This window comes from Sapajus apella, unplaced genomic scaffold, assembly GCF_009761245.1.
Source record: "Sapajus apella isolate SASKATOON/1434 unplaced genomic scaffold, GSC_monkey_1.0 scaffold53, whole genome shotgun sequence".
NCBI classification, from domain to species: Eukaryota; Metazoa; Chordata; class Mammalia; order Primates; family Cebidae; genus Sapajus; species Sapajus apella.
Window position 1 is genome coordinate 14,665,359 of NW_022436993.1, and position 20,118 is coordinate 14,685,476.

The 20,118-nt window shown below is 46.6% G+C and overlaps 1 protein-coding gene across 2 annotated transcripts in view; it reads left to right on the forward strand.

Annotated features, from left to right (window-relative positions):
- CCDC3 (coiled-coil domain containing 3) overlaps window positions 1-20,118 on the forward strand; it is a 136,139-nt gene that overhangs the window by 36,989 nt on the left and 79,032 nt on the right. The window contains exons 1-2 of one of the 2 annotated variants that reach the window (XM_032244043.1): window positions 2,626-3,185; window positions 5,992-6,166. In XM_032244043.1, the coding sequence (XP_032099934.1) occupies window positions 2,812-3,185; window positions 5,992-6,166 (549 nt within the window). In that variant the 5' untranslated portion in view covers window positions 2,626-2,811. Of the gene's footprint in view, window positions 1-2,625; window positions 3,186-5,991; window positions 6,167-20,118 lie in introns of those variants that run through there. The other variant, XM_032244044.1, reaches the window with a different exon arrangement.

Below are 20,118 nucleotides of genomic sequence, written 5' to 3' on the forward strand. Positions count from 1 at the left end.
TTTCACAGCAGCGAAGTGCAGCAGAGTCTCAAGGCCATAGAATTAACTGGTCTTACCACATGCCCTGTCACCTGGAAGCAATGGGACAGATTCTGAAAAGTGTAACTGCTTAGTGAAGACTTAATTATAGTGTCATTTGGGAGTTACCACACTGAAATGATGGAGTCCAACTTAAAGTGTACTGTGTGTGCTTTGAAATAGAACATCCATCCACCCCACAGCCAGGACATATGGGTCCTGGAATCAAGAGATGGAAGTGGCTCAGGTCACTATGAAACCCAATAATTCCCTCACAGCATGTTTGTTCCTCCTTCTGGCTACCTTGAGCTCTGCTTGTTTGGAGGTCTTAGTCCCCAAAGGGGAACTGCTCACCAGGATACACAGCAATGGCTCCGTCAGGAAGAGAAACACAATCAGTGAGATCTGCCAGATCTTACAGAGACAAAAAGCATGATCGATGTGTCTGCTGAATCCATGAGGACCACTTCTTGCAGGTGCTCACTTCTGCAATATACATTCTGGGTAGTACTGGAAGAGTTTCAATTTTGTCAAGTAGCGAAAAAACAGCCATGTATGCTGATTTTATTTATTTGCTCATCGATGTGGAAAGAAAAGTCAGGGCTTTACAGTCAGTAGGGGTAGACACATCTTTTCCAGGCTTCCAAGGCACTTGAAGATGCAGTTAATAAGAAAAACTTTCTTAGTGTCTTATCTGCATAAGTTACGTATAGGACTAAAATACAGGAGGGATTCTGGGTGATACAAAATTGACGTTAAGTCAGTTGCACACTCTTTGAGCCATGCTGGTGATTCTGCTGAGGTTTTGTTCTTCATTTGCTCTGTGTACATCGTGGTTAAAGGGCCGGCCTGTGTCTTTAGAGCATTTCCTATACTTGGCCCTATTCTAAGTGTTGTAGTTAAGTACATGGACTCTGGAGTCTGATTGTGGTGGGGGTGCTGAATCCTGGCTTGGTCATTTTGCAGCTGTGTGATCTTTGGTGTTAATTAACCTCTCTATGCCTGTTTCCTTATCTGTAAAATGAGGACAATAGTTGTATCTATTTCCAATGTTGTTTGGAGAATTAATTAAGATGACATATGTGCAGTGTTTACAATAGTATTTGGCCCGTGGTCAACAGTGAATACAGTTTAGCAATTGTTATTGTAACTTGGCAATGTGTGCTCTGAGTCTGCCTGCCAGGAATATAAGCCATTTGGGATCCCTGCTCTCTTTCTCTAGCAAACCTGCAGAACACCTGCTAAATACCTCTTACAGACTGAATCCTGCGTCCTCTCCCACCTCCAAATTCATATGTTGAAGTGCTAACTCCCAAATGTGACTGTATTTGGAATTAGGGCCTTTAGGGAGCTAATTAAATGAGGACATAAAGGTGGGGTGATAACCCGATAGGACTGGTGACCTTATTAGAAGAGGAAGAGAAGCCAGACCTTACTCTTTCTCCATCACACGCAGAGAAAAGGCCACATGAGGACACAGCCAGAAGGTGGCTGTCTGTAAGCCAGGAAGAGAGGCCTCACCAGTAACCAGCCCTGGCACTTGAACCTTGGACTTCCCGCCTCCAGAACTCTGAGAAATTAATGTCTCTTATTTAAGCCACCAATCTAGAGTATTTTATTATGGCAGCCCTGGGAGACTAATAGCATTATGAAATTGCATTATTTAAATATTCAGGACAGATGTGGTGGCTTACGCCTAAAATCTCAGCACTTTGGGAGGCTGAGGTAGGAGGATCGATTGAGCCTAGGAGTTTGAGACCAGCCTGAGCAACATAGCCAGACCCTCCCTGTCTCTACTAAAAACAAAAAATTATCTGGGTGGTGGTGTGCCTATATTCCCAGCTACTTGGGAGGATGACCTATTATCACCTGAATCCAGGGGAGGTGGAGGCTGCAGTGAGCCCTGATCGAGCCACTGTACTCCAGCCTGGATGACAGAGACCTTGTCTCAAGAAGAAAACCAAAAACCAAACCAAACCAAAAAAACCTGTTGCCTTTAGAGATGAAGATGGAGCTGTGGAGTTTGAGTATCCTCAAATTCACTCATTGATGTGAAAGGCTGTTTGGAATTTTTTCTTCTGCATGTATCTCTCAGGTGTACAGTGTTCAGAAAATGGAAGTAGGGATTGTGTAAACCATCTGGGTTTAAGAAAATCAGGGCCACGTGATTGCTTTTTGGAATCTTTTATCAAAGATTTTCTAAGATCTTGATTAATTAGCAAATCTGAGAGAGCACAAGATCTAAAAGAGTTTTTCAGCCCACACTGAATTTCCTAGTTAATCTCTGGAAGATAAAGTCAGGTTTGGTTTCTACGTATTTTTACTTTGAAATGCGGAGAAAATGTCGAAACTTAGGCAGTGATCGTCCAAATTAAAAGTCATTCTTTTATGAGTTCCTTGCGTTTGCAAACTGGTTTTGCGCCTGGCAAGCTTGGACCCCGTCCATAGTGGGGCGCCAGGAGACGGCTGGGCCTCTGTCCCCAAGTCAGGGCTGGGTCCCGGGCGTCCCCGCCCCAGCCGGCGCCGGGACCGCCCGACTCCCCGCCCCTCCGCCGCCCCCGCCCCAGCCGCAGGGGGCAGGACAGGAGGCGGGCGCCCGGCTCGTCCAGTCCCCCCGAGCCTTTTAAAGCGTGGCGCGCTGGGGCCGGGCACGCGGAGCTCCGCGGCGGAGACAGCGGTTCGCCCAGCTCCCGGGAGCGGTGAGAGCAGCCAAGCGCCTAGGGCTGCCCTTCCCAGGCCGGCGGGCTGCCCGGGCTCCCCGCCGCCTCCCCGTGCGCCCCGGGAGGGCCCGGCATGCTGCGCCCGCTGTTGCTCGCCGCGCTCTGCCTGGCGGGTCCCCCGGCGCCCGCGCGCGCCTGCCAGCTGCCCTCCGAGTGGAGGCCCCTGAGCGACGGCTGCCGCGCCGAGCTGGCCGAGACCATCGTGTACGCGCGGGTGCTGGCGCTGCACCCCGAGGCGCCTGGCCTCTACAACCACCTGCCCTGGCAGCACCACACCGGCCAGGGGGGCCTCTTCTACGCGGCCGAGGTAGAGATGCTGTGCGACCAGGCGTGGGGCAGCATGCTGGAGGTACCCGCCGGCTCCAGGCTCAACCTCACCGGCCTGGGCTACTTCTCGTGCCACTCCCACACCGTGGTCCAGGACTACTCCTATTTCTTCTTCCTCAGGTGAGCCCGGTGCCGCCGCCACCTCTCTGCGCCACCTCCCAACGTCGCCGTTACCTGGAGCCAGGCCGGGAACCCCGGGGGCAGCCTGTCGGTGCCCAGTGAGGATGCGCTTGGGGCGCCTCCCGCTTGCCTTCCTGGCTCTCTCTTGCTCCGTGTGACGTCCCTGCAGACACCCTGGCTACCCTTGCTTAAGGCTGTTTAAAAGACAGGGAGGGTTTCTGTGCCATGCACACAGAAGAAAGAGCATTGCAGGCAAAAGCTCAAAGCGCGCTCCAGCAGTCCCTGTGACTCGGGTTTTTAAACTGGCCTCAGTGGGAGCAGATTGGGACGGTGAGAAATCAGTCTGCAGCTGGCGTTTTGGCTCTGCCCTTTCTAATCGTGATTCCGAGTACTGTACATTTCTTTCACCTTCTCAAGAACTTCCACAGCCTCACCTGTGTAAAGTGAGAAGCAGGGCTGGTTGAGCAGGAAACGTAACTCATGCAGAGCACCTGGCGCAGGGTAGCGGCTGACCAGCTGTCCGCCCTCTCCTCTTCCCGCTCAAATGCCAAGAGGTGAATGGCGTGGAATGCAGTCCAGCATCGCTTCATTATCTCGTATCAGCTGCCAGGTTAGGTGAAATAGCAAAGGTTTATTGGGGGGTAGTGATTCTGCTGCGGGTAAAATCCTGGGTCACAGCGCTTTGCGGAGCGGAGAGGTGAACCCGGCAGGAGGTCCTCTTGATTCTAGACCACTGGACTCTTCTGAAGTTCCATCAGCGTTGGCCTGTGGTCGAGATGGAATGCATCTGCGTAAGAATTCAGTCAATTCTCATTGACTACTGAATTTTTCTGAAATTTGAATAGAGAGCTCCAGGTAGAATCCTAAATTCTTTGGTTGGCTTCAGTTGAATTTGGAGAGGGATATGAAACAACTGAGGAAAGCATCAAAATGGAATGTAACCTATGTATCAAGAGGGTGAGTGAATTAATCCATCATTGTGGAGGTCGGTAGTAGTTGCAGTTTTCCCAGTCTGAAGTAGCACTAAGGATATTTGGAATGAGGCTGACCTGGGTCTGCAGATTCACTTTTTTTTTTTTTTTTTTTTTTTTTTTTTTGAGACGGAGTTTCGCTCGTTACCCAGGCTGGAGTGCAATGGCGTGATCTCGGCTCACCGCAACCTCCGCCTCCTGGGTTCAGGCAATTCTCCTGCCTCAGCCTCCTTGCAGATTCACTTTTAGCTCGCATTTCTCTGAGAAAGAAAACAGTTCTACAAAGTGGTGTTTGTAAGTGCATGGCAACACGTGTTTTCCATATTGAAGCCAGAATACCTGAGATTAAAAAACATGTCTTGCTTTGTGTTGGCTTGAGTGGTTCAGCTAGATTTTTTTTTTTTTTTTTTAATTTCCAGAGAAGTATAGTTTCTAAATAAAGCCAGCAAGGACTGAGAGTGCCCTTCTCAATACAGAGAAACTTAGGGTTTCATGTTTTTAATTAGGAAAAATTCTGAGAATCCATCTATAAAACTGTTCAAAACCAGAACTTTATTCTCCCAAGAAAAAAGCGCCTAAGTACTTGAGCAGGGTTTTTAAAGAAATTTTTATCATGAAACACAGTTTGTCCGATGGTTCCGTGGTGCTCAGCCAATTCTCATCTTTTTTGCTCTACCATGTTTACACAAGTTAGGGCAGAAAGACAAAGACAGTAGTCTGACGTCTTCATTTCACAGGGCTGTCTTGCTTTGGAGTGTGTTAACAACTGAATACACATCATTCCTCCTCTGTTATTCTGGGACCCACTGAGATGAGACAGGGCCTCTGGTCAGTATCACGGGTGAGGGTGGCCGTTGAGACTTGCTGGTGAGCCCTACGTGTCCTTTTTGTTTTTAGACTAGAGTGTAACTTTCATCTCTTCTTGACTTCTTTAAGAATCATTCTAATTGATTTATGCCAGGCTCTGTAAATACGTTCACTAATGTGTACTGCATTTACTTTGCACTAAGTGCTTCATTTATTTACATTTTTGATGCCATCCTTATGGCATCACCAAGAAAGTAGGCACTATTATATTCTTTTTTTTTTTTTTTTTTTTTAGTGGGACGGAGTCTTGCTATTATCTCCCAGGCTGGAGTGCAATGATGTGATCTTGGCTCACTGCAACCTCCACCTCCTGGGTTCAAATGATTCTCCTGCGTCAGTATCCCGAGTAGCTGGGATTACAGACACCTGCCACCACACCCAGCTAATTTTTTTTATTTTTAGTAGAGACAAGGGTTTCACCATATTGGCCAGGCTGATCTTGAACTCCGGACCTCAGATAGTCCATCTACCTCGACCTTCCAAAGTGCTGGGATTACAGGCGTGAGCCACCACACCGGGCCAGCACTATATTCTTTATGCAGATTAGAATACTAGGCTTAGAGGAGTTAAGATATTTGTTTCATGTTATATAGAAGATAAATACCAATGACAGAACTTAAACCTAGGTCCTTACAGCTGGCTTTCCTTTCACCAGGAAATAAAGAATACTCAGTGAGAAGGAAGACCCTTTGGGGGACTACTTGGAAGACAAATAGACAAACAGGCACCATATACATACTTTTCCCCATGCTTTGCTCAAATTTATCTTTTGGATACTTGAAGGATAGACTCATGTAGTGTGAGACAAACAACTAGAAGTAGTAACTTCTCTAATGAGAGCCATGCCAGACATTGATGTGAAATTGGCAAGCCTGCCACAGTTGTCTCTGACTCTTGATTGAAGCTGGTACACCCTTGACTGTCTAGTCTACATGTCTGCCTCTTTTTTCCCCCCTCTTCTCCATTAGGATGGATGAAAATTATAACCTTTTGCCTCACGGAGTCAATTTCCAAGATGCCATCTTCCCAGACACTCAAGAGAACAGAAGGATGTTTTCTAGCCTTTTCCAGTTTTCAAACTGTTCCCAAGGACAGCAGCTGGCGACTTTCTCCAGTGACTGGGAAATCCAGGAAGACAATAGGGTAAGAATGGCTAAATCTTGCACCACAGCAAAACAATAGCATAGCAACATCTTGTGTGAATTTTATGACCAAAGGAGTCAATAATACTCTTCCGAGCCAGGCACGGTGGCTCATGCCAGTAATCCTAGCACTTTGGGAGGCCGAGGCAGGCAGATCTCAAGGTCAGGAGTTCAAGACCAGCCTGGCCAACATAGTGAAACCCCGCTTCTACTAAAAATACAAAGAATTAGCCAGGTATGATGGTGGGTGCCTGTAATCCCAGCTACTTGGGAAGCTGAGGCAGGAGAATCACTGGAACCCAGGAGGCAGAGGTTGCAGCGAGCAGAGATTGTGCCACTGCACTCCAGCCTGTGCGGTAGTGCGAGACTTCATCTAAAAAAAAAAAAAAAAGCTCTTCCAAAAGCCCAAAGAGTATTATCCTATCCCCTCTCTCTCTCCTGCTATCCCTCCTTACCTCCCAGCTGTTAAAAAACACCACTCAGAAACTTTGGATCCCTGAAGCTTTACTGTTTGATAAGGAGTTCTTCCCAAAGTATGAGAACAAGAGGGAATGAAGACTGAGCCTCAGTTTCCTCTTCTGCAGAACAGGGACAGTAGTAGCAGCTATATCAGGCGGGTCCAACCTGCAGCCCAGGACAGCTTTGAATGTGGCCTAACACAGATTTGTAAACTTTCTTAGAACACTATGAGATTTTTTTTGGCTAATCAGCTGTCATTAGTGTTGGTGTATTTTATGTGTGGCTCAAGACAAATTCTTCTGATGGGGCCCAGGGAAGCCAAAAGATTGGACACCTCTGATCTTTGTCAGAGGGCTGATGCAATATGACTTAAATATGTAAAAACATAAATATGTAAATCCCTTAGCATCATGCTGAAAGAGTAAGTGCTGAATACATGTGAACCGTTCTGACTGTTTTGACTGTATGATTGTTATTGACAGCGTGGGGCTCTAAGGAATTGTCATAGAGGAAAGGAAGCGTGCTGAGGGAATGAAGGGAAATTGCTGTCATAGCTACCACTTCTGTGAGTGATTCTTAACTATAGCTGGCAAACGTAGAGGTGCAGGATGGCCAAGGTGGTTGCAGAATGTAAGGGTTGGGATCATTTGGGGAGTGAGAGAGTCTTCTGGATCTGGGCCAGATGCCAGAGGTGCAGGAAAATGTTGATGATCACCAGTTTTCCAAAGCAGTGGGCATTGCCACAACCCAGTTGATGTGATACTAGGGCCATGTGAGTCTTGGCCTATGGGGCAGTGACCCATCACTTCCAGTCCTTGATTGAGGACGTTTTTAGGGCAACGTGACAGACAGCTGGAGAGAGAGTTCTGATGGGGGTATCATACGGAATAAGGCCTCTTTTTTTCTTTTTGGCATTAATGAACCCATTTGCACATGTTAAGAGACTCCCTTCTTTCCACCCGTCATGAAACGTTTGAGGGCAGGGTCTTTCTCTTGCCTGGTGGGGTGGTAGGGTCGCTGCCTTGTTCTTCTGAAGCCCCTTATTGTCTTTTTTATGTTTTCCTTCCAACTGTTATTTTAGGTTCAGGTTTGTGAATGCGTAGGTTTGTGATGTGAGTAAGTTTCGTGCCGCTGGGGTTTGGTATACTGATTGTTTCATCACCCAGGTACTGAGTACAGTACCCGAGAGAGAGGTTTTCCGTCCTCACCCTCCTCCCATCCTCCACCCTCAAGGAGGCCTCGGTATCTATTGTTGCCATCTTCGTGTCCATGTGTACTCAATGCTTAGCTCCCATGATAAGTGAGAACATGCGGTATTTGGGTCTCTGTTCCTGCATTAATTTGCTTAGGAAAATGGCCTCCAGCTCCATCCATGCCGGCAAAGGACATGATTCAAACTCTGTTTAAAGGGAGATTCAAAGGGAGCTTTGCCCAGAGCTCCCTGTACCTGGAGGCCGCCTTCATGCTCTTGCACAGAAGCTATTCCTGTGAAAGGCAGGTACGTCCAACTAAGGGAAATGGTTTATTCTTCTTTGACATATGCCTGTAATCCCAGCACTTGGGGAGGCTGAGGTGGGTGGATCACTCGAGGTCAGGAGTTCAGGAACAGCCTGGCCAACATGGCGAAACCCCATCTCTACTAAAAATGCAAAAATTAGCCGGGCAGGGTGGTGCGTGCCTCCAATCTCAGCTACTCAGGAGGCAGAGGCAGGAAAATCACTTGAACCCAGGAGGCGGAGGTTGCAGTGAGCCAAGATCGCACCATTGCACTCCAACCTGGGCGACAGAGTGAGACTCCATCTCAAAAAAAAAAAAAAAGGTTAATTCCTCAACTCCACCCTACTTACAGCAATCTAGACTTTTCTAACCCCTTCCTGATGATTTGCCAGAACTTTGCGAATACTTGTCTTATATTTTGCTCCCAACATGGTTCCAAGTACCTGGTTTTTTCTTGCTTTTCCCCTTTTTAACCTTTACTGTTGCCCGCTCCCTGTTGAACTGGACCCAGCAAGTCTAAGCCTGAGTGTCCCAAGCCCAAGTCGCTCTTAGTATCTTCCAAGTGAAATCTTCTTTACACTGGCCCTTTTGTTCTCCATTTTGTGGGCCCTTTGATTATATGACTAGATAATAGATTGACGCCAAGAGATCAGATATTATTCTGAAAATATTTGAATAGGTTAGCCCCTAAAAATTTAAGCTACATAACTTTTTAGCCCTATGGTCACATAATCTAGCTACTAACATTTTTCTGGAATTAGATTTTTCCATCATTTGGGAAAAACAAAACAGGAACAATAGGACCGTGGAGAATTGTTTTAGTGTGAAGGCAGCTGTATTTCTGTTGATCAGATGTTGATCTTGGGGGAGAATTCCTTTTTCCTTTCCCTTGAATCACCCTGGCCTCTTAGATAACACAGTGTGGGAGCATTCCAGCCTCAGAGGAAGAGAATTATTTCACTTTGCTGAGCCGCTGTGTAGCAGAATGTAGTTCGACCTGGGAGACCCTGCACGTTTCCAGACCTCTGCTTGTGCCAGTTTTATTCCCTACCCACTTGGAAAGGGACCACATCAAAGCTACACAAAATTGGCCCATTATGGACTGGGCGCGGTGACTCACGCCTGTAATCCCAGCGCTTTGGGAGGCTGAGGTGGGTGGATCACTTGAGGTCAGGAGTTTGAGACCAGCCTGGCCAACATGCTGAAACCCCATCTCTACTAAAAATACAAAAATTAGGTGAGGCTGGTGGCATGTGCCTGTAATCCCAGCTATTTTGGGAGGCTGAGGCAGGAGAATCGTTTAACTTGGGAGATGGAGGTTGCAGTGAGCTGAGATTGTGCCTCTTGAGATCCAGCCTGGACAGCAGAGCAAGACTGTTTCAAAACAAACAAAACAAGAAAAACTAGTCCGTCAGTTTACAATTGAATTTGAAACTAAAATTGACTCTTTAAAGTTTTATGCTCCCTGAGATTTTTACATACCCTGGAGTAATTAAAATAGTTGTGAATTATTGACAACTACTTGCTGCTTTTCTTCTTGTTTTTTTTGTTTTGTTTTGTTTTGTTTTTGTTTTGATGGAGTCTTGCTCTGTAGCCCAGGCTGGAGTGCAATGACATGATCTCGGCTGACTGCAACCTCCAAATCCTGGCTTAAAGTGATTTCTCATACCCCAGCCTCCTGAGTGACTGGGATTACAGGCCTATGCCATCATGGCTGGCTAATTCTTGTGTTTTTACTAGAGAGGAGGTTTTATCAGGTTGGCTAGGCTGGTCTTGAACGCCTGACCTCAGGTGATCTGCCTGCCTTGGCCTCCCAAAGTGCCGGGATTACAGGGGTGAGCCACCGTGCCCAGTCTACTTGCTTTTCTTAAAGTTTAAAGCTTTTTTTTTTTTTTTTTTTTTTCTTTTCCTGTGGTAAGGTAAGCATGAAATTATCCTACCCAGGATAAATACACGACGTTATGTCAGAAGCAGTCAACATTGTTCCTTAACCTTAGGAGGGGTCAGAATTGCTGTTATAATCACCCTTTTATTTCCAGTGAGAATAGATGTTAGACTTCTGTTAATTGGGACACACTAACACTCCGCATGCTCTAAGAGCGGTTGTTAAGGGCCCAGGACTTTGCTCAGAAGACTTTGTTATATTATGTGCCATGTCTTCCATTACAGACCCTGCAGGCAACCCCTGTGTGCCTGTACTGTCTATGTGCTGTTGTTTTGTTTTTGTTTTTGAGATTGAGTCTCACTCTGTTGTCCAGGCTGGAGTGCAGTGGCACAATCTCGGCTCACTGTAACCTCTGTCTCCTGGGTTCAAGTGATTCTCCTGCCTCAGCCTCCCAAGTACCTGGGATTACAGGCACCTGCCACCATGCCCAGCTAATTTTTGTATTTTTTGTAGAGATGGGGTTTCACCATGTTGGTCAGGCTGGTCTCGAACTCCCAGCCTCAAGTGATCTTCCTGCCTTGGCATCCCAAAGTTCTGGGATTGCAGCCACCATGCCCTGCCTCTAGATGCTGTTGATGCTGCTGTTCTTTAAGCTTCCATTCTGTTTGGGCATGGATCTGGGCTATAGTTTATAAAGACCACATCTCATTCTCTTCCCTGATAGTTCACACTTTCTCTGTGTTGGCGGATCTGGGACTCGAGAGTGGATTTGGAGGGTAGGAGATGGAAGAGGAGGAAAAGCTTGTGGAGGGCAACTCCTGCAAAACGTACGCAGGGCGACATTGAACTCGGTCCTTAGGAACTCTTGGGAACTCTTGGAAACTCCTTGGAAAGAACGCTCTGGTTCCTTTCCAGCACCTCTTCATCTTCAAATACCCCACCCACACATTAGTAAATAGCAATGTGATCTTTCTTTCAAAAGCTGCCAAGATGTCAGCAGTGTTAGCAAGTGTTCAGCGCCTCTCTCGTTCGGTGTCATGGTGTTAATGGGACTTGGGGGGATATCCTTGGCATGTTGGAACATCCACCAGATTTACTGGCAGGATTCTCTCCACACCAGCCAAGGACATTTTTCCTTCCTCATTTCTCTCTTGCTGGACAAGTATAACAGTCAAAACAATTTGGATATTTTTCCCACTCTGCCAGTACTGTCCCCTAGGACCAAGACCCAGACTGACCCAGAGTTACATAAAATATCTGTCATATAATGTCATGGGATTGAAAGAAACTGTGGAGCCCTTGCTGCCATTTTCTTCTTTCGGAGATGGGAAGAATGATGAGGGTGTTACCCGTCTCTCAGACGCCTTAGAAGGACTGTAAACTTTTAATCAGAAGATCTTGATTGGCTCTGCCATTTCTGGAGGAAGGACCTTGGGCAGATCCCTTAATTTTTCACAACTTAAGTTTTCCCTTCTGAAAAATAGAGCCTAGAACAGATAAACTGGTGTTGTAAGGACCTAATTAGAACATACTTTTGAAAGCGCTTTTTAGAGTGATGCAAGGGCTTAGTACTGGAAGCTGATGCTGCTTTTTGTTTTTGTTTTTTTGAGTCTTGTCGCTCAGGCTGGAGTACAGTGGCACGGTCTTGGCTCACTGCAGCCTCCGCCTCCCAGGTTCAAGCGATTCTCCTGCCTCAGCCTCCCGAGTAGCTGGGATTACAGGCGCCTGCCACCACCTGGCTAATTTTTGTATTTTTATTAGAGACAGGGTTTTACCATGTTGGCCAGGCTGGTCTCAAACTCCTGACTTCAGATTCTGATCATTCTTAAGTAGTGCTTTAAAAACTACATTAAAAAAATGTATTATTATACTTTAAGTTCTGGGGTACATGTGCAGAACGTGCAGGTTTGTTACATAGTTATACATGTGCCATGGTGGTTTGCTGTATCTATCACCCTGTCATCTACATTACGTGTTTCTCCTAATGCTCTCCGTCCCCAATAACCCCACTCCTGACAGGCCCCGGTTTGTGATGTTCCCCTCCCTGAGTCCATGTGTTCTCATTGTTCAGCTCCCACTTATGAGCGAGAACATGCCATGTTTGGTTTTCTGTTCCTGTGTTAGTTTGCTGAGAATGATGGTTTCCAGCTTCATCCATATCCCTGCAAAGGACATGAACTCATCTTTTTTGTGGCTGCATAATATTCCATGGTGTGTATGTGCCACATTTTCTTTATCCAGTCTGTTATTGATGGATATTTGGGTTGGTTCAAGTCTTTGCTATTGTGAACAGTGCTGCAATAAATATATGTGTACATGTGTCTTTATAACAGAATGATTTATAATCCTTAGGGTATATGCCCAGTAATGGGATTGCTGGGTCAAATGGTATCTCTAGTTCCAGATCCACGCGGAATCTCTGCTCTGTCTTCCACAATGGTTGAACTAATTTACACTGCCACCAGCAGGGTAAAAGCATTCCTATTTCTCCACATCCTCTCTGGCATCCATTGTCTCCTGATTTTTTTAATGATCGCCATTCTAACTGGTGTGAAATGGTATCTCATTGTTTAAAACCCCCTTTTTAAACAAAAATTTTAAAAAGTGCCTGCTGCTGTCCAGGGGCGTCCCAAAACATCCCATGGAAGAATGGCAGTAGCAGTAATGCTGGGGGTTTGTGCAGGAGATGGGAACGGATGAAAGGGAAGCTATCTTGTGTACTGTTTTCTTTCAACATAATTGATTGTGTTCTGTGCAGGGATCCCATTTAACAATAGAGTGTACTGTATTGGATTATCAACAGATAGCACACTCGTGTGGGTTCTCCACTCCCTCTGACGCCCACCCACCCAGTCCCCACCTGCCTTCCACATAAGTAGCCAGTGTTACTAGATTCTTGTATAACCATCCAATAGCATTTAAAAATTGTTATTTCAATAAGTTCTGGGGGAACGGATGGTGTTGGGTTGCTTGAATAAATTCTCTAGTGTCAGTCTTTCTAGTAGCTGGGACTACAGGTGTGTGCTACCACATCCAGCTAATTTTTGTATTTTTAGTAGGGACAGGGTTTCCCCGTGTTGGCCAGGCCACTCTCAACCTCTGGGCTGATCTCAGACCTCAAGTGATCTGCTCACCTCAGCCTCCCAGAATGCTGCAATTGCAGGCACGAGCCACTGCGCCCATCCTGTGTGGTTTTAATTTGCATTTCATTTCCCTCATGGCTAATGATGTCAGTCATGTTTTCATCTGCACATTTACCATCCGTATGGCCTCTTTGGTGAAATCTTCATATATTTGGCCTTTTTTTTTTTTTTTCCATTTTCTTTTCATTGGAGCTATGACAAAAAAAACTCCCTTTTTTTGGGGTTTAAAATTTTTTTCACCTATTTTTTTTTTTTTTTTTTTTTTTTTTTTAATGTTGAGACAGGGTTTCACTCCCATAAGCCAGGCTGGAGTGCAGTGGTGCCCTCTTGACTCACTACAACTTCTACCTCCCAGGCTCAAGTGATCCTCCTGCCTCAGCCTCCTGAGTAACTAGGACTACAGGTGCACACCACCACACCTGGCTAATTTTTGTATTTTTAGTAGAGATGAGGTTTTACCATATGGCCCAGGTTGGGCTCGAACTTCTGACCTCAAGTGATCTGCCCACCTCAGCCTCCCAAAGTGTTGGGATGACAGGCGTGAGCCACCACTCTGCCATTTTCAAACTCTGCTTTGCAGCAGTGTTAAGATGGATTCGAGACACAACTGTTAAGCTACTCACAGCTTTAGATTTCTTTTTTCAATTCTACTGAAAAACTTTGAGAGCTATAGATTTTTTGATACATATATATACTATTTTATTTATTAAGACAGCTGTCACCCAGGCTGGAGTGCAGTAGCACAATCTTGGCTCACTTCAACCTCTGCCTTCTGGGTTGAAACAATTTTTGTGCCTCAGCCTCCTGAGTAGCTGGGATTACAGGCACCTGCCACCATGCCCACCATGTTTTTAGTAGAGACGGAGCTAACTTCTGTATTTTTGGTGGAGATGGGGTATCACCATGTTGGCCAGGCTGGTCTCAAACTCCTAACCTCAAATTATCCGCCAGCCTTGGCCTTCCAGAGTGCTGGGATTGTAGGCATGAGCCACCATGCCCCGCCTAGCCACAGATTTTTGTTTTTTGTTTTTTGTTTTTTTTTGAGATGGAATCTTGCTCTGTTGCCCAGGCTGGAGTGCAGTGGCATAATCTTGGCTCATTGCAACCTCTGCCTCTCAGGTTCAAACGACTCTTTTGCTTCAGCCTCCTGAGTAGCTGGGATTACAGGCATGTACCACCACGTTCACCTAATTTTTGTGTTTTTAGTAGAGACGGGGTTTCATGATGTTGTTCAGGCTGGTCTTGAAATCCTGATCTTGTAATCCGCCCGTCTCAGCCTCCCAAAGTGCTGGGATTACAGATGTGAGCTACCATATCCAACTGATTTCTTTTTTAATTATGGTGAAAAACACATGATACGAAATCTATCTTAACAAAATTTCCAGTATTGTTAACTGTATGTACACTGTTGTATAGCAGATTTCTAGAACTTACTCATCTTGCACGACTGAAACTCTGTTTTGCTTCCCTTTCCCCATCCTAGTCCTCACCTCTCCAGCCCATGGCAAGTACCGTTCTTTCTGTTTCTGTGAGTTTCACTGCTTGAGATCCCTTATATAAGTGGAATCATGCACTATGTGTCTTTCTATGACTGGCTCATTTCACTTAGCTTAATGTCCTCAATGGCCCTCCAGGTTGTAGTGTGTGACCATGGCTATCTGTTTTAATTGGTCTTTTATTTTTTGAGATAGTCTCGCTCTGTTGCCAGGCTGGAATGCAGTGATGCAATCTCAGCTCACTGCAACCTCTGCCTCCCCGGTTCAAGTGATTCTCCTGCCTCAGCCTCCCCAGTAGCTGGGACTACAGGTGTGTGCAACCACACCCGGCTGTTATATTTTTAGTAGAGACCAGGTTTCACCATGTTGGTCAGGATGGTCTTGATTTCTTGACCTTGTGATCCGCTTGCCTCGGCCTCCCAAAGTGCTGGGATTACAGGCGTGAGCCACCGTACCCGGCCGCTCGTTTCTCATTTTTATCTCATGGCTAATCATGTGGTGTCACCACAACTCACCTTCTCCATTGCAAGTCACCGGGGATGGAATTTGGGATAATAAAGTCAGAGCTTTGTAAATAACTGGGACTCTTCCCATGGACTACATAGATGCCCTCAGTGATAGCACCTGTGCCAAAAAGTCAGAAGTCAGCCTGAGAGAGTTCTCACCAGTCTGGATGAAGAGACTTTACTGAGTGGACTCATTCTACCTGAATTTTCCCCACTTTTCTTGTAATGCTAAGTTTACTCTTCAATCCCCCAAACCTTTCCAGAGAGCCTCAGTACATGATATACTCAGGTGGATTCAAAAGGATCGTGGGCTGGGTGCCGTGGCTCACACCTGTAATGCCAGCACTTTGGGAGGCCGAGGTAGGTAGATCACCTGAGGTCAGGAGTTTGAGACCAGTCTGGCCAACATGATGAAACTTTGTCTCTACTAAAAATACAAAAAGTAGCTGGGTATGGTGGTGAGTGCCTGTAATTCCAGCTACTCGGGAGGCTGAGGCAGCAGAATTGCTTGAACCTGGGAGGCGGCAGTTGCCATGAACTGAGATCACGTCACTGCACTCCAGTCTGGGCAACAGAATGCATCTGAAGAAAATAAGAAAAAGGATGCTGGGCCAATGCAGTGGCTCACACTTGTAAACTTGGCACTTTGTAAGGCTGAAGCAGGAGGATGGCTTGAGGCCAGGTGTTCGAGACCAGCCCAGGCAACATAGCAAGACCCTGTCTCCTAAAAAAAAAAAAAAAAAGCCTGTCTTTCTTAGAGTGTGCGTAGTGTCCCCCAGAGAGAGACTCCTCGAGCCAGCCTTCCTCTGGCCTCCTGAGGTAATCCATGCTAGGGTCATTGTATGGAAATGTGCTGTGGTACTAGAAGCAAAGCTTGAAAGAGGCTTGCATTCTGAGAGTCTCTCACTCTAGGAGATAGAAGTTTCTGGGTTCTGTTCCCAAAGTCCCCTGCAGCTGTTTGCTTCTTTGAATTCACTCTGTGTCTTGTCCCCATGCAGACATGGGATCTGAATATGTAGACTGGCTTTGTAGGGTCTTTGCAAAGAGGAATGACAGGTTCGTAGGCGCTCTGGCCATAAAGCTGTGGTTTTAAATAGAAAATGATCATTTATCTCTCCTCTGTCTTGGAAACAGAAAGTCTGCTACTCCCTGAGCTCTCCGGGTGGACATCTTAGCTCATGCAAACTTCTCTTGGGAAGTCGGTATCTTTGCTTACCTCCTTTCTTCCTCGCCCCTCCTCCCCGTCTGCCCTGTGATTCTGCCTCGTCCCATCCCTCACTGACACCAGCAGATGCACCTCTCCCCTTTCTCAGCTTGCACTGAGGTTTTACAGACCCGTGGGGACATTTCTGGGGACTGATGGCTGTAGTTAGAACAAGCACAGCCTGTGAATCTTGGGCTGGAGAGGATCTCCTCCTGTCTTCCCCATGCTATTTTGGCTCTCGCTGGACATACCCTCAGGGACGCTGTCAAGCTTCAGTTCCCCTGGCTGGTTCTCATTTTTCTTTTAGTTAAATCAGCTGTGACACCTGGCAGAGCCATGCTTCCCCCACGGGTCTAAGCAAACCCAGATGCTTGTGGCAGTTTCCAGGGACTTGGGGCCTCAGAGATCACCCGATGCACTTGAGGCCAGTCTGTTTGCTTTGCAGAGAGACAGGATGAAGAATGTCAGGATTGAAAGGGACCCAGGAGGCTATGTAGTCCCACCCCTTCATGTAACATCACAAAAGAACCTCCTAGGAAAATAAGGACATACCCAGAGCTACAACTATTAGCACATGGCCTAGTGATGCTGTTCTGACTTTAAATGCAATCATCATCGTTTCAATGACAAAACTATTTAAGGCTGTCAGTAGAAACTAGCACAGAGCTTCAAAAGTACACAGGCCTGTGCCCTTTGCAAAGGCTTTGTAGTAAAGCAAAACAGTCATACTGAAGGTCAGCCCAGGCGACCATCATCCATATCATTAACCAAAAAATCAAAACCAGGAAAGCAACCGAGGCAGGTTTCTCAGTCATTAGTGGTTTATTTAGCCAAAGTTTGAGGATGCGCCAGGGAAAACACAAGTCACCAGAGTGTCTGTGTGTGAGCTCTGCTTTTCCAAAGAGGGTTTTGGGGGCCAGGTGTGGTAACTTATGCTTGTAGCATTTTGGAAGGCCAAGGGAGGAGGATCTCTTGAGCCCAGGAGTTTGAGACCAGCGTGGGAAACACAGCAAGACCCTGTCTCTACCAAATATTAGCCAGGCGTGGTGGTGTGTGCCTGTGGTCCCGGCCACTCTGGAGGCTGAGGCAGGAGGATCGCTCGAGCCAAGGAGGTCAAGGCTATAGAGAGCTGTGATCATGTTACTGTACTCCAGCCTGGGCTACAGAGTGACACCCTGTCTCAGAAACAAAAACAGAGGGCTTGGGGAACTTCTGTATTTGAAGGGGAAAGAACAAACAAAAAGAACGGGAGGGGCCGGGCATGGTGGCTCACGCCTGTAATCCCAGCAGTTTGGGAGGCCAAGGTGGGCGGATCATGAGGTCGAGAGATCGAGACCATCCTGATCAACATGGAGAAACCCCATCTCTACTAAAAATACAGAAAAATGAGCCGGACGTGGTGGTGTGTGCTTGTACTTCCAGCTACTCGGGAGGCTAAGGCAGGAGAATCACTCGAACCCGGGAGGCGGAGGTTGCAATGAGCCGAGATCACATCATTACACTAGAGCCTGGCAGCAGAGCAAGACTCTGTCTCAAAAAAAAAAAAAAAAGGGTAGACAGTGAGTGCTTCCTGGTTAACAGTCAGTAAATCCACATCTTTCATGTGAAAAGTCACTGATGCATTTGTCTGAGCCTAGGCAGAAGGATGATTTCTGGTCTTGCCCTTGTTCCCTTCCTGTGAAGATAAGCTGGTAATTGACATTGTCAGGGTGAGATTCAGCAGAACTCAGTTTCAGGGCTAGTGTATAGAGAGGGATATGTATCCTGAAAGAGTTAGGGGCTCACAGGGAATTTCCTTGTGAGCAGTTTGTGAGGGAGGCCCTCTGGGGAGATACGTGACCTGTCACTGTGGGAACCTGGCTTATGGATGAGGCGATGACACAGGGTTGAGAAATGACAGCTCTCATTTGGGAACACAAGGAAGGCAGTGTTGTGTGACTCAGTTCCTGAGATGACCTTTCCCTCTGGCGTAATGAGTGTGGGGTCCTGAGATTCTATTTACTTTCACAAAATAGCGTGCACATTAAAAAATGAAGGGAGAACGTTCTTACCTGGTACCAGGTAGTAACTCGTTAGGTCCTTTCTAAATGATTCATCTGCTCTAAGAAAAAGCTCCTCTTTCCATTTTTTTATTCTGAGGCTGGAGAGAAGGGTAGATTCCCTAGTTTTCAGGGAGATGGTGGTGGTGCCTGGAGACTGGGTTGGCCCTCTGGGTGCAGTCCAGCTTCCTTTCTGACAGCTGTCCTCTCTGGGTCTCACTGCAGACTGCAGGTTGGCCTCCTGCCTTCCTGCTTTCTCTGGCATTACCTCCCTCCCTCTCTCTGGGTGCATTCTCCAGGCCCCACAGATTGCTTCTGCTTCCTAAGTACTCCCCTGACCATTTCATGTAAGGCCAAAGTTCTGCCAGACAGTCAGCGCTGATTCCATCGGATAATTGGAGTTAAAGTGTGAAAGCAGAGAGTGGCATAATTCATTCTCTCCATGAACATATATATTTGAAAGCTTTCATCTCTTAACCTGAAAATGTGATTGGAACAGGCGCTTCAAGAGTGTGGAAAATAGGGCTGGGCGCCGTGGCTCACGCCTGTAATCCCAGCACTTTGGGAGGCCGAGGTGGGCAGATCCCCTGAAGTCAGGAGTTTAAGACCAGCCTGACCAACGTGGTGAAACCCCCTCTCTACTAAATACAAAATAATTAGCCGGGCATGGTGGCATATGCCTGTAATCCTGTAATCCCAGTTACTTGGGAGACTGGGGCAGGAGAATTGCTTGAACCCAGGAGGCAGAGGTTGCAGTGAGCCGAGTTTGTGCCGTTGCATTCCAGCCTGGGCAACAAGAGTGAGACTCCATCTCAAAAAAAAAAGAAAAAAAAATCGTGGAAAATAGCTTTTCTTTCCTGAGACATACATTAGGTCCTTTAAACTGTATCACTCACACCATTCATAACAAGCCCGGGCTTGAGTTCTGGTCCTTTGTCCTGTTGTTCCAGAGGAAGATGGAACCTATGTGGGTCCCAGGCTTGTCTTTCAGGAATATTCATCGGAAACTGCCAATGAACATGAATCCTATCTTTTAAATGCAGTTCTTTTCACGAACAATAGGAACTTGATATGCATCTGTTAATGACGAAATATTAACATGGTTGATGAAGTTGGCAATAAATCTTTCCTGTGGTTTGAAAACTGCTTATAAAGTTTTACTGGAAAGGTCCAGTGAGGCTTGGATTTTGGGTTATAAGATGCAGTAATTAATCAAAACTCTCCGTGAGGGTCATTTCTTCAGCCCCTCCCTACTGCATGTTGCAAATAGATTTCTCTCATGCCTGGGGTTTATGCTTCTGGAGAGATCTGTCCAAGGTTACTGCCTTTAGATGCCACAGCTGTTCACTGTGCAGTCAGCTCCTGCTACTATTAACAGCTTTATTGGATTAGGGGTTTGCCCTCTTCCTTTGAGAAGTTTCGGGAGAATGGTGTCGACAGGCACTTAGGGACAGCAAGGGAAAGTTTAAAGCACACTGCTTACTCTCTTAAAGACACTTTTTTTTTTTTTTTTTTTTTTGAGACAAGGTCTCGCTCTGTTGCCCAGGTTGGAGGGCCTTGGTGTGACTTCAGCTCACGGCAACCTCCGTCTCCTGGGTTCAAGCTACTCTCGTGCGTCTGCCTCCCAAATAGCTGGGGTTACAGGCGCTCGCCAACCCGCCCAGCTAATTTTTGTGTTTTTTTGGTAGAGACAAGGTTTTACTGTGTTGGTGAGGTTGGTCTCA